The 12,505-nt window shown below is 32.2% G+C and overlaps 1 protein-coding gene across 1 annotated transcript in view; it reads left to right on the forward strand.

Annotated features, from left to right (window-relative positions):
• Nucleotides 1-12,505, forward strand: part of LOC143256642 (RAB6A-GEF complex partner protein 2) — a 47,998-nt gene that overhangs the window by 15,333 nt on the left and 20,160 nt on the right. The window contains 4 exon segments of the mRNA XM_076514121.1: nt 677-828; nt 1,905-1,988; nt 8,541-8,684; nt 10,396-10,523. Of these exon segments, the coding sequence (XP_076370236.1) occupies nt 677-828; nt 1,905-1,988; nt 8,541-8,684; nt 10,396-10,523 (508 nt within the window).

The raw sequence follows: 12,505 nt of genomic DNA on the forward strand, positions 1-12,505 counted from the left end.
CACAAAACTGAGGTTTATACTATGTAAAAACTACACTAACAAACACCACACCAACATTATTTACAAAATACAATGTGATAACTGCCACGACTTCTATATTGGAGAAACAAGTAGAAAATGGAAACCAGATTCAAAGAACATAAAAAGTCACCTTCACACGTTTTCGAACACTGCAAGTCAAATAAACACAACATAACCATAGAAAACACTCAAATACTAAATAAAGAAACAAACATAAACAAACGCAAAATTAAAGAAGCCTTACTTATACAACAACTTAAACCCAAAATAAACCAATATAAAGGAATGCCTTTATACCTATATTAATACAATAAAATAAATAAAATTATATATTCAAACATCTAACACCCGCCCTCTAAATTCCGACACTCAGTTACGCAACCCCTTTCAAACATGTGGTCAGCTTCCGATCAGTTACCTCTTTGTGAACCTGACGATGACCGCAGAAGGTCGAAACGTTGTTTGCTCTTCTATGTAAAATATTTTCTCAACCCAAACGAGCCGTTTTTGCATATAAAAAACTTTAAGTACCATGTGGTTTTGGCTTAAGACCACTTTTACTTCTTTTACTTCTATGCTGATATACTTTTAATGTCTTGTAACTGAAATTACATAATGGAATGAAAAAATTCTATTTTATTTTATTTGGACCTAGTGATTTGTTTGAAAACTTGGCCTGGGCAAGTGCACAAATTCATTGTCAATGCTCAGTGGATGAGACTAAAGTCAAGTTTCCAGCATCTTCATCTTTATCACAAGAGGAGTTGGCTACAGCTTCACAGGAAACTTCTTTTATTCCATCCAGAGGTAGAGTCTGTGCACAGTTGATTCCTTAAATTCAGTTTCTAAAGTTGATATATTTTAGTGCATGATGTGTTCCATTCTCTCAATTATATGGTTATATTTGTAAATTTAGTATTTGTATGTCACTGGTGCCCTGTTTCATTTCAAGGTACATTGCAAAGTACAGTTTAAAGCTTAAATAATATATTGCCTTTTCAGGTAATGTATATGTGTGTAGAAATGAATGTTTTTGGTATTCTACATGGAAGTGTTCAATGTACATCCTTTCATATTTTTCATAACTTTTAGATACCAGCTTGTAGAAGTCACAAGAACTTAGGGACTTTTGACAAAATTTTAGTGTACTTTCTTAGTTACATATATTTATATATTTTAGTATGACATGTGCAGACAAATCATCCCCTGTCCAAAGGAAAAACTACTTTTGAAGCCACAAAACACCATGACACAGGATGTATACAAACAGATAAATGTAATTTCAGTATCTAGACAAATAATCTTTCAAAATAAGGGGAAATATTGATTTTTGGAAAATATAGTCTCGACCATCTTTTTTATAGAATAATTACTTGTAGGAGTTAGGGTAAGGAGTGTGACAGTGAAGAAACGTTTTAGTAAATTTGCATTACTTTGTGAATATAACTTTTCTTTTGTTGTTGTTGTACAGGTTGTTAGAATACATTTTAGTAACAATTTATAAATAGAAACACATTTGTGTTATACATCATCATATCATAAACTTTATTGTAGTATTACATTGTATGTGCATGTTTTTTTTCATTAATACAAACTAACTGTTCTCATGCTGCAAATCCTTTTATAACTTTTTAAGTCTTCATTTATTTTTATGGTTAACTGTATTTCGAGACAGGATTATAAAAATGGTACTATGTTTTATATTACTATGTATTATATGTTACTTGAAACTAAACTTTTGAATATACTATTGTAACTAGAAAGAGGAAGCAACAATTAACAATACATTTTTGATGAGCATCATGCAATACTGTAAATGTTTGCATTGATTAAATTGAAAATCTGTAACTGAGAAACTTGATACTTTTCCTGTCATTTCATAGGAGAAAAAGGACATGTTGTGTTATCTACAGAACCAAAAATTCTATTCTGTGACTTGAAACTATGTCCAGGAGAGAGCAAAACATGTGAGTCCACCTATTATACCTTTTAGAAGATATTTACTTCAAACATTTTGTATAGTAGCAATTTCTACACAAAGTAACTTTGCATAGTAGTTGAAATACCTTGGACTGCACATACATGTGGCTTATCATGCTGTCTCAGGGCAAGCAGTCTAGATAAACAATGCTCCTTGAATCTTGAGAAACATGTTTCAAAGAGTATTTTAGTATTTTTTTGCATTTGTAAGATTGAAAATGCTAATGAATAAGTGTTTTTCATTAGTAGGCCTACTCATACAAGATCAGTTTTTTATTCCAAGATATGTCTGTTTTTTAAAATAGAAATTGAATCTTGTTCTGAGATACAAAAAATAAATAGGTCATAACTTCAGATTAACATCTTAGAAAGGCATTTTTCTATCCAGAAGTACCATAAAAAAAACTGAATTTCACTTACTGTTTTGAACTGTAGGAAAAGAATCATACTGATTACATGTGATTCAAAACATTGTGATACAGGTTGCCTTAACCATAGTAGTAAGAATTATGTAATAATTTATGCTACAGAAAAATAAGATTGAATGAGATGTGAGGTTAGTTTTGAATCAGAGTGCATTGTGATACTGGACAAGTTATTTTCTGTATTTCTTACAAGGATGAACTCTTACAGAATTCAAGTAGTACCGTGTAGATAACTTTATGAAGAAACTGCAAAAACATCTTTGTTTTACCATATGAGGTTGTTATTAATTCTTTCAACATGGGCTTGGTCAATTTGACCAACATTGTGATCTCTTTGTATTTGTTTAAAGTTTATAGAGTTAATTCTTCTAACCTTGAATATAATGTGTATCTCTTCAAAATTTGAAGTCCTTCAGTTAACATTATAAACTTTTCATATAAAAAACATATTTTTCATTGAAGTATTTTTAATAAACTGAGTATCTGTTTTGAATACTCCACGTGCAAAGGAATTTTCATGTTTTGATTAAAAATATACTTTGTCATCTCGCATATCTCAAATTTCCTTTGTATAATTCCTAAAACCTCCTAAATATATTTCAAATGTTTTTTCAGTAAAACTTTAAAATTTATCTGTTATTTTCCCCATACCCAACTCAAAATAAAATTGGTCAATTTTGCTGACCTTGTAACCATTAAAAAATCTAAAAACCCTTTTATTCTTTTCAGAATGATTTAAAATTGTAACTTGAAGTTATATTTGCTTATCCTAAGTAACTTTAAGCTCATAACAGTATAGATCTAATTATAATTAAATGCTATTGTTTTATTGCCTTTTGAACCATGCATAATTAATGTCCATACCATTGAGTTGTCAATCGGTTGGGGCACAGGTAGCTCACATTATGCAATCCAATTACATTGCTCAAGTGCTGCTGGCCTAGTGAACCATTTTTATTATTATTGTTTATGTTACCTAATCTAATCTTAAATAACCTGAGAAATACTTATTTATACATATTAGTTACTTTTATAATAATAAATAAAGAATAAACATCAAAGCAAGAAATAAAGTACTTACCCAATCAATTGTTGAGGACATTTGTGTTCTCAAAATGCTAAGTCTATAGTTTTGTACAAAGTAGGAACTCTGATTACCAATGTTGAAAAGATAGAATATAAAATAAAACTTTTAATTTTTATTTTGTTGAGATGTGGATTATGTGCTGAATCAAACAGTGTCCTCATTCACCTCTTTCCATTTTTGGAAACTGTTCCTCAGAAACTCGTACTTCAATATATGACATGTGAATAACCAACCTATAGCTTACTCTAGTGTTTCTCTCATCTATTTTAATCTGTGAATAGGCTACCATATTTTTTTGAAACAAGATTTCAAGAAGGTTGGTTGTGTGTTCAGTCTGCTCAAAGTTTTATGTTTTTTAGACTTGAATGCAGCTTAGTTACTAAGCTTAATAAATTATATGGTATCAGTGTAATTATTTATGATTTTATGGTTATTCAACTGTATATATGAAACCTAAAAAAATTGTTTCATATTCTTCATGTGCAAATTTTTAAAAAGCTTAGCAACCTATGTCCAGCAGCAACTGAGTTCAAAGGTTGTAGCTAGAAAAGATATTTGTTTGCTTTTTTTTAATTATTGCTCTATATTTTAAGAATATTAAGTTTCATAAATTATTTCTAAATAGTAATAATTTGTATACATACATAATGAAAACTAAATGGAATGTGACTGTACATTACAAAATACCAGTCCACTAAAATACTACCAAAACAGGGTTACTTTCTAAATTCTAAAGGTCAGTTTTATTTTACAAGATACATGAGTGCACATGCACGGCAACAGTGCAATTATGTAATGTTAGATAGGCATAACTGGAAGGTTAGTATAATGAAGAATAACAAATATATAATATGAGAATTAAGCTACTTAGACAAACATTTTTATTTTCCTGTTATCATGTATAGTCATTCTAGCATGAAAGAAGCATAACTTATATTTCTTTCTTTCTTTTTTTTATGATGGTTACAAGATTGGTCAGTTGACAGACCCCACATAATTATGGTATAAAAAATAACATAGAATATTAACTTTTACTGAAAACAAACATTTGAAATGTATTTAAGAGGTTTTATTACACAAATAATATTTGAGATTTTTGGGACAAACAATTTTTTTTAATCATACACATGTGCAAATCTGTATATGAACTTGTATATATATATTGTTCTGAGCCTATTGCAAAAGGGTTTATTAAATAATGTGCCAAATAACATAGACTAATAATATGCAAAAAGTGAATAATTTCACCCAATTCTCATGATTTTTCTCACTGATTAAGTATGCAACAAGAGGCATTACAGATTCATCCAAGCTAGAAGATATGATGGGTGGGTGTGGCATGAGAGGTCTTATTTTCTGTTGTTAGCTCAGTAATCAAACAGAATTGAAGGCTATGAAAATTGATTTATCTGAGTAATGATTCTATAGTGAGTAATTTACCTTTAATTTCTTACTCTTTCAAAGGATAGTGGAAAAAAAATAGATTCGTATAGAAAATGTTGTGTGTCTTACTAGGGAGAAATTCCAAAATTTTTTTACACATTTGTTTGTAGAATTAGAACTTAAAACCTATATGCTATTGAACTATGGATTAGTAATTAAGATTTTATGCTATACTAATTGTAATAACATTAAAAGTGGGTTTCATAAAATTGTGAATATAAAACTAAAATTTCTGTCACGCATAGTAAAGGATGCCCAGGTTTAAAGGGGTTAAGGGAGAAACACATAAAAGAAATTAAATTGTTATTCCTGTAACCTGCAAAAAGTATAGATGTAGTAAGCATAAAATATGGATATGATGTGAGAAAGTGCAAAGTTGTGAAATGTTTAAATACACTTGTCAGTGTCATCAGTACTACTGATGTACCCTGCTGCATCACTGATATGATCTTCCAAGTGTGAGTCTGTGTCATGTTTGCCATTTAACATGCTTAAATATGTCTGGTAGTTATTTCTGAAAAACAGAGCATGAATATTAGATGCTACAGTATTATATTTATCACTATGTTACAGCATGTATAAATATATTGTGCCAGTTTCTTAGCTTTTCAGCATATGTAAAAACCATTTTATTGTCTTTATGCTAGGAGTACACTAACATTCTTAATTAAATTTCATACATTTTTTCTCCCACTGTGTGATGTGCATGTGGGCAGCCAGTGGTCTTAGTCATTGAGTTAACTTTAAACTTGTTACATAATAATACAATTAATATGAATTATTTAATATACTTAGTATTTGTATTCCACAAGTACTTCATACTGTGCAGATATGATAGTATGTGCATGTGCTCAGTGTTAAATTCGAAATGTGTGTAAATGGCTGATTTGTTGTTGAATCGATACAGTATCCATAATATGCAAACCATATTGACAATTACAAATTGACTTGCTTGGGGATAAGGCAGTCCTGAAAGTTCCAGGCAATATTTCCTTTTTCACTACTTTGTTTGCTTGATTTTTATGGGCAAATATGACCCTTGAGGGTACACAGCTTTTAAAGGAGAGTGGATCCATTTTCTTGACTCAGGATTGAATCTGAACCCTCTCACAGACAAGGCTTAACATACAGATTGTGGGATGATCATTAGTTAAGTACCAGTTTTTCTATGACCAATTTTTGCAGCTCCAGTGAGAAAGATTGTACTTGTACCTCTTATGTATCAGCCAAATGCTCTTCCAACTAAGATAAAGAATTAAACTATTAACAATTACTATTAAGACATCTTTTTATAAGGTCAAAAATCACAAAATTTACTCTATCAAGCTTTATATTTATAATTTATATTAATAATAACTCTTTGACGATGGGGTTAGGTGCATTGCACTTACGACATAACAACCAAAGTAACGATGAGATTAGTCATAGTATATCTTTTGATAATGTATGTGCATCTTCACAAAATGTTGTAGACTTAGTGAACATTACAATGCTTTTATATACAGAATATTAGATATCTTAATTGAAAATTTGCACTCGCATTTTTGCTTTTGGAATGTTGATTACCTAACATGCAAAGTAATTTGAATTTTAAGGTTTAAATCACTTCATCTGAAAATTGTCAAATTTCATTTGCATCATCTTTGTAACCTTCTAAATGAATACGAAATCTTTTGTTAGAAAAACTCTATATTTTATGTTATTTTCTGTACTCTAACCCTGTACACTGCTAGTTTGACCTTGTAACCACTATAAAAATTTGAAAATAAATGTGACTGAATCTTTTTGTTTTTTGAATTATGATGTTGCAAAATGGTTGGACAAGATGAGGTAGGATCAGTTAAATGAATTTGATTGCACAAAGAATATCACTGAAAAGAAATGTAAAGTTATGTGCATAAAATAATAATGTGTATAAAACTTATTAAATTAAATGTTCTGATTTACAATTAAAAAAACTGCTAACAACTTATAATCTTGGTATGGTATAAAAACATTCCTTTTTATTATGTACCAGTGACCACAAAAATAGATTGAACAATATACAGTACTTTTTGAATCAAAACAAATAACACTGATAGTTTTATAAATTAAAAAAAATTACAAAAATGTAGTGAAACACAAAATTACTAATTATAATTACAGCAAAAGTGAGCATTTTTATACGTTTCTTAAGAATATATCACAGTGAAATATTTTCTGAATCTAAGATACATTTTGATATAAATACCAAAATGTTTTGCAAAGAGTATTTCATCTAATAGTTTTTGAAGTGCAGTAGAACAAATCATAACAGATGTGTTGACCAACAACACCCACATTTCAGAAAGCTAAAAAGGCAACTGTTAAAGAATTTTGAATTTATAAATATTAGTATTAATTTTCATCAGTCTGTTTGCATTTTAACAGTTTTTTTAGAAAAAAATGTTTGTTGGTATGGATTTTGAAATATTCACTTATCAAATATAGTGTTGTACATCATATACTGTTCCAAATTTAGAGTCAAATCAATTTTGATGGTGTTTTATAAGATAAGCATTTAATTTTATGCATTTTTAAAGCATTGAATATTTATCTTTAGTATTGGTAAGTAGAAGTAATTTGGAGCACGATTACTTTTCACTGATTTTCTAATTTGAAAAAAAAGGCAAGAGAAGTTAATTTTGGAATGTGTTAGAAGAATAATACTTTTTTTTTGGTTTTAAATTCTAACACACAAAGAAATAAAGGGATTTTGAATTTATTATATTAAAAGAAAATTAATGTTTTTGTGTTTATTAAACAATAGACTCAAATAATGTTTTTAAAACTTAATAAATTGGTAGTTCACAGAAAGTTCTAAAGAAATATAAGAATGGATCTTTATTAAACCTGACATAATTTGTTTTCAGATTTTTTTACAGTACATTGTCATACATTCAACAAATCCTATTGTATTCATATTTTAGACATTTACAAAGAAATAATTCCATCAAATGCTCCTCCTTCATACAGAGGACAGAATGTTAAATATGTGTATAAAGTAACCATAGGAACTCAGCGAGTTAATGCTGTTATCAAGTTGCTACGCATACCATTAAAAATACTCGTCTTTCCAGGTAAGATGCTAATAAAACAATGGTAACTTTTGTAGCTAAATTGATAAAATAATATTTAAAAGCTACTCAAATTGAAATTACAATGTGTATATGATTGTACTTACTGTGTTTATTGACCTCTGTAATATCTCATCCCTTCAATTGTTAAGAGAGAAATATTTAAAAAAAAAAGTGCTTTCATACATGTTAATGATATCAGAAAGACATGTAGATTTAAGAAGTTTTGGTAGAAATAAATAAAAACTTTATAACCCGAGCACTTTTGAAAGGTTCATCTTTCGGAAAGCACTCATATTATATTGATTTTATTCATTTCTTTTGTGTTAAATCTTCAGTTCATGTATAGTTTGTTGTTTCCAGATTGAAGATTATAATTAAGCTTTAAGAGTTCATGCTATTACTAAGATAATTATTTCAAATCTGAAAATCTGTTTTTACATGTAAACTACTCTATATAGTTTTGAAAGAGTGATTTATATATTACAGGGTTACCAGATGTTCATTTACAAAGTGCTGGTGAAGAAGTGCAAGTGGCTCCTTCTAATCCTTTTCATGAAGTTGAGAAGAAAGAGTCTTATCTTGAACTGGTACTGCAGGTTTTAGAAAATATAACAGCTCGTCGGTAACCAAGTATGAAAAAATTGTGCAGAATAGTATCTCTGTTTTCTTAATTAAAACCATCTTTTCTTGAGACACATGGGCATATTTGGGATTTAAAAATAAACTTTTTTCCAGTAGCTTTTATGAAGAATTACTGTACGCTAGTAGACAAAACAGAAATAAATGAACTTTATTTTTAGTTAGCCACCTCTTGAATTTCCAATTTATTTTTGAACAAATAATCTCTGTTTCAGAAGTATATACTTTGTACTTGAAAATACCATCCACTAATTGGTATGGTAGTTACAAGAGTTCTTGTGCATAATTGGGCAGTAATAAACAATGATCATGTAGAATGTATGACAAGTAAATAAACAGATTTCAAGTACACATGATTAGAAGATCGTTACTCAGCATTTTGAAGGAGGCTTCCCTATTTAAACCTCAGACATTTAGTTTGGTGTGCTCCTGACTGTTGAAGTGAGAGTGAGCACCATTGTGAGAGCAAAAGAGCTGTCTGAGGCCTTCAGAAAGAAAAATGTAGCAGCTTATGAGTCTGGTAAGGGATTTAAAAAGATTCCAAAGGATTTTGAAATCAGCCATTCCACTGTTTGGAAAATAGTTAACAAGTAGAGGGCTTTCAAAACAACTGCCAACATCCCCAGGTCTGGTCGTTCAAGCAAGTTCACCCCGAGAGCAGACCACAAGATGCTAAAAGAGGTCTCCAAACACCCTAACATGTCATCACGGGACCTACAGCAGGCTTTGGCTACTGTTGATGTGAAAGTGCATGCCTCTACAATCAGAAAGAGACTGCACAAGTGTTACTTCCATGGGAGGTGTGCAAGGAGGAAGCCTTTGACATTTCTCTTAGAGACTGAAGTTTGCCAGAGAGAATGTAGACAAAGACCAGGACTTATGGAATAATGTTCTTTGGACAGATGAGTCCAAAATTGAATTATTTGGACACCAGAACAGAGGACATGTTTGGCATAAACCAAATACAGCATTCCAGGAAAAGAACCTCATACCAACTGTGAAGCATGGAGGTGGAAGTGTCATGGTTTGGGGCTGCTTTGCTACAGCAGGACCTGGACAGCTCACAATCATAGAATCCACCATGAATATTACTGTGTATCAGAGAGTGCTTGAGGAATATGCAAATCCATCTGTAAGAAAATTAAAGCTGAAGCAGAACTGGCTCCTGCAACATGACAATGACCCAAAACATACCAGTAAATCCACCAAGGACTAACTAAAAACTAAGAAATGGAGAGTCCTGGAATGGCCGAGTCAAAGCCCAGATCTTAATCCCATTGAAATGCTGGTGGGTGACTTGAAACGGGCTGTACATGCAAGAAATCCCTCAAACATCTCACAGCTGAAAGAATTCTGCATTGAGAAGTGAGGCAAACTTTCTTCAGACCGATGTCAGAGACTAGTAGATGGCTACAATTGCGTCTCACTGCAATTATTTCAGCTAAAGGGGGTAACACTAGCTATTACGGGGTAGGGTGTCCTAACTTTTTCCTCAGTTAGAATATGCATTTTTGTAGAATTACATTTTACAGAAGATCTTAAGTCTTTTCTTCAGTTTTAATTGTTTAGTTATATTCCTATAATATCTCAGTATTGTTAAAATTAAGATTAAATATCTATATATCCAAAAATGTTACAAAAATACACAGGCTTTCATAGGGTGTCCTAACGTTTTCACATGACTGTATTTCTTTTCTTACAGGTGTTTATAATGTAACAAATCAAGATGGAAAAGTTGTGAAATTTTGTCTTCTGAAATCAGCTTTCCGTTTGGGGGAAGATATCATTGGAACTTTGGATTTTTCTGAAGGAACTGTTCCTTGTGTGCAGGTAACATTATATGCTTTTTCCACCTTAGTTGAAAGTATAGAATAGGAAAGTTAGATTATATGTGAAACCTGTGAATATTTGTGAGAAAAAATAATACAAATATATTAAGTAAAAACAATTTGTAAAGTTAGAATATACATGAAAGCTATGAATACTTGTGATTAAAAAAACATAAAAATATAAGTAGATACTTGCTAGCTCTCCAAAGTGAAGATGCTTCTCTCTGATTTGAACTCCTCTTGTATTTAAAGGTGATTCTGATATACCTGTTGAGGTTACACCTCATGCTACTTTCAATTCATGACGAGTTATTGTTTAGAGGGATTTAAAGAACATTTCCCCTGCCAGAGATTCTTGCTGGTTTCTCCACCCAAGGAGGTTTTGCTGTGAGGCATATCTCCACTTGCAAAGATGAAATTATGATGTCCAACAATATCCTCATTCTGACATTTAAATATACACATCCACCTGCCACCATCAAGGCAGGTTATCTTAATTGCAGGGTATGGCCATACATTCCAAACCCTCCCAGATGTTTCCAGTGTTGTGTGCCTGTTTTGGTGACAAGGAACATGATGTCTGTGAGTGTGAAACAGACCCTCATTGTGTCAATTGCAATGGCTCTCACCCGTCCTATTTCATTCTTGCCCTAAATGGTTAGAAGAAAAACAGGTGCAGCATTTGAAAATGATTCAAAACATTACTTACCCTGAGGCTTGAAAGTTGCTGGCCACCACTTCATCTTGGACGTATGCTGCTGGACTTTGTTCCACTACTACAGTGTGAGTGCAGATGGATCTCTGTGCCTCCAAAGGAATCATTCTCAAACCAAATGAAAAGTCTTTTAACCTCCATGGTTAAAACAGTTGATGAATCAACTTTAACACCCATCTCTGTCCCTAAGACACATTCCAGCAAACCCCAAGATTCACTTCCTTTGGTTTTGGGTACATCTTCTCCCACCCTAAGGTGCAAAACAATCATTCGTTCACGTCCTTAGTCTCTGGAATCCTCTTCCAACAGCAAAGACCTGCACTGTCGACTTAGGGCAGGATCCATGAAGGTTGATAGACCTCCCTTGAGTAAAGGCAGTAAAGAAAAAACACGTGGTCATAAACAGAAGGGTTCTCCACCCAATTTGCCTTCACATAAATAAAAATTGCCACCTTGATACAATGGAACTGACGAGGTTTACGTTCTAATCTGGTTGACTTCAAAGCATTGATTGCTTCCTACCATCCTATGTCTTTCCTTACAGGAAACATTTCTGAAACCTGCTGATACAGTCACTTTTCAGCAGTTTTCTTTGTACAGAAATGGCAGGCTGTGTGACAGGTGAGTGCATGGAGGGGTGGCACTGTTGGTTGATCAGAATGTGCCCACTCTGTCTTTGCCTCTCGATACACCCTTTGAGGCCATAGCTCTCCGTGTTTCTTTGTGTCGTACCATCACTGTTTGTTCTCTCTACCTGTTGCCTGGAGAGACCTTGATGCTCTCCTTGAACAGTTGCCATCTCCTTTTAAATCCTGGGGGACTTTAATGGACATCATCCACTTTGAGGAGGTGCTTATATTGATGGAAGCATATCTCTCTGATCACAACCTTTCTCTTTTCAATAGTGGTTCTTCTACTTATTTTCATGCATCTAGTCAGTCCTTTACTGCTATTGATCTCTCAATTTGCTCCCCTTTATTATTCTCCCACTTTTCATGGAGGGTTGACAATAATCCATGAGGCAGTGATCATTTTCCTATAATTTTGAGAGAGACTGACCATGGTCGATGCAACTTGACCCTCGTGCCCAGGTGGAAGCTGGATCAAGCAAACTGGCTCTCTTTCACCACTCTCGCAAAACTTGATTCTGCCATCATCTGTAAGCCATCAGTAGATGACTGTGTGACAGCAGTAACTGACTGTATTATACAAGCAGCTGCTCAATGTATTCCTAAAACCTCAACATGTTTTCCACGATATCCTTGTTC

The sequence above is a fragment of the Tachypleus tridentatus genome, chromosome 1 (assembly GCF_004210375.1).
Source record: "Tachypleus tridentatus isolate NWPU-2018 chromosome 1, ASM421037v1, whole genome shotgun sequence".
Taxonomy (NCBI): Eukaryota; Metazoa; Arthropoda; class Merostomata; order Xiphosura; family Limulidae; genus Tachypleus; species Tachypleus tridentatus.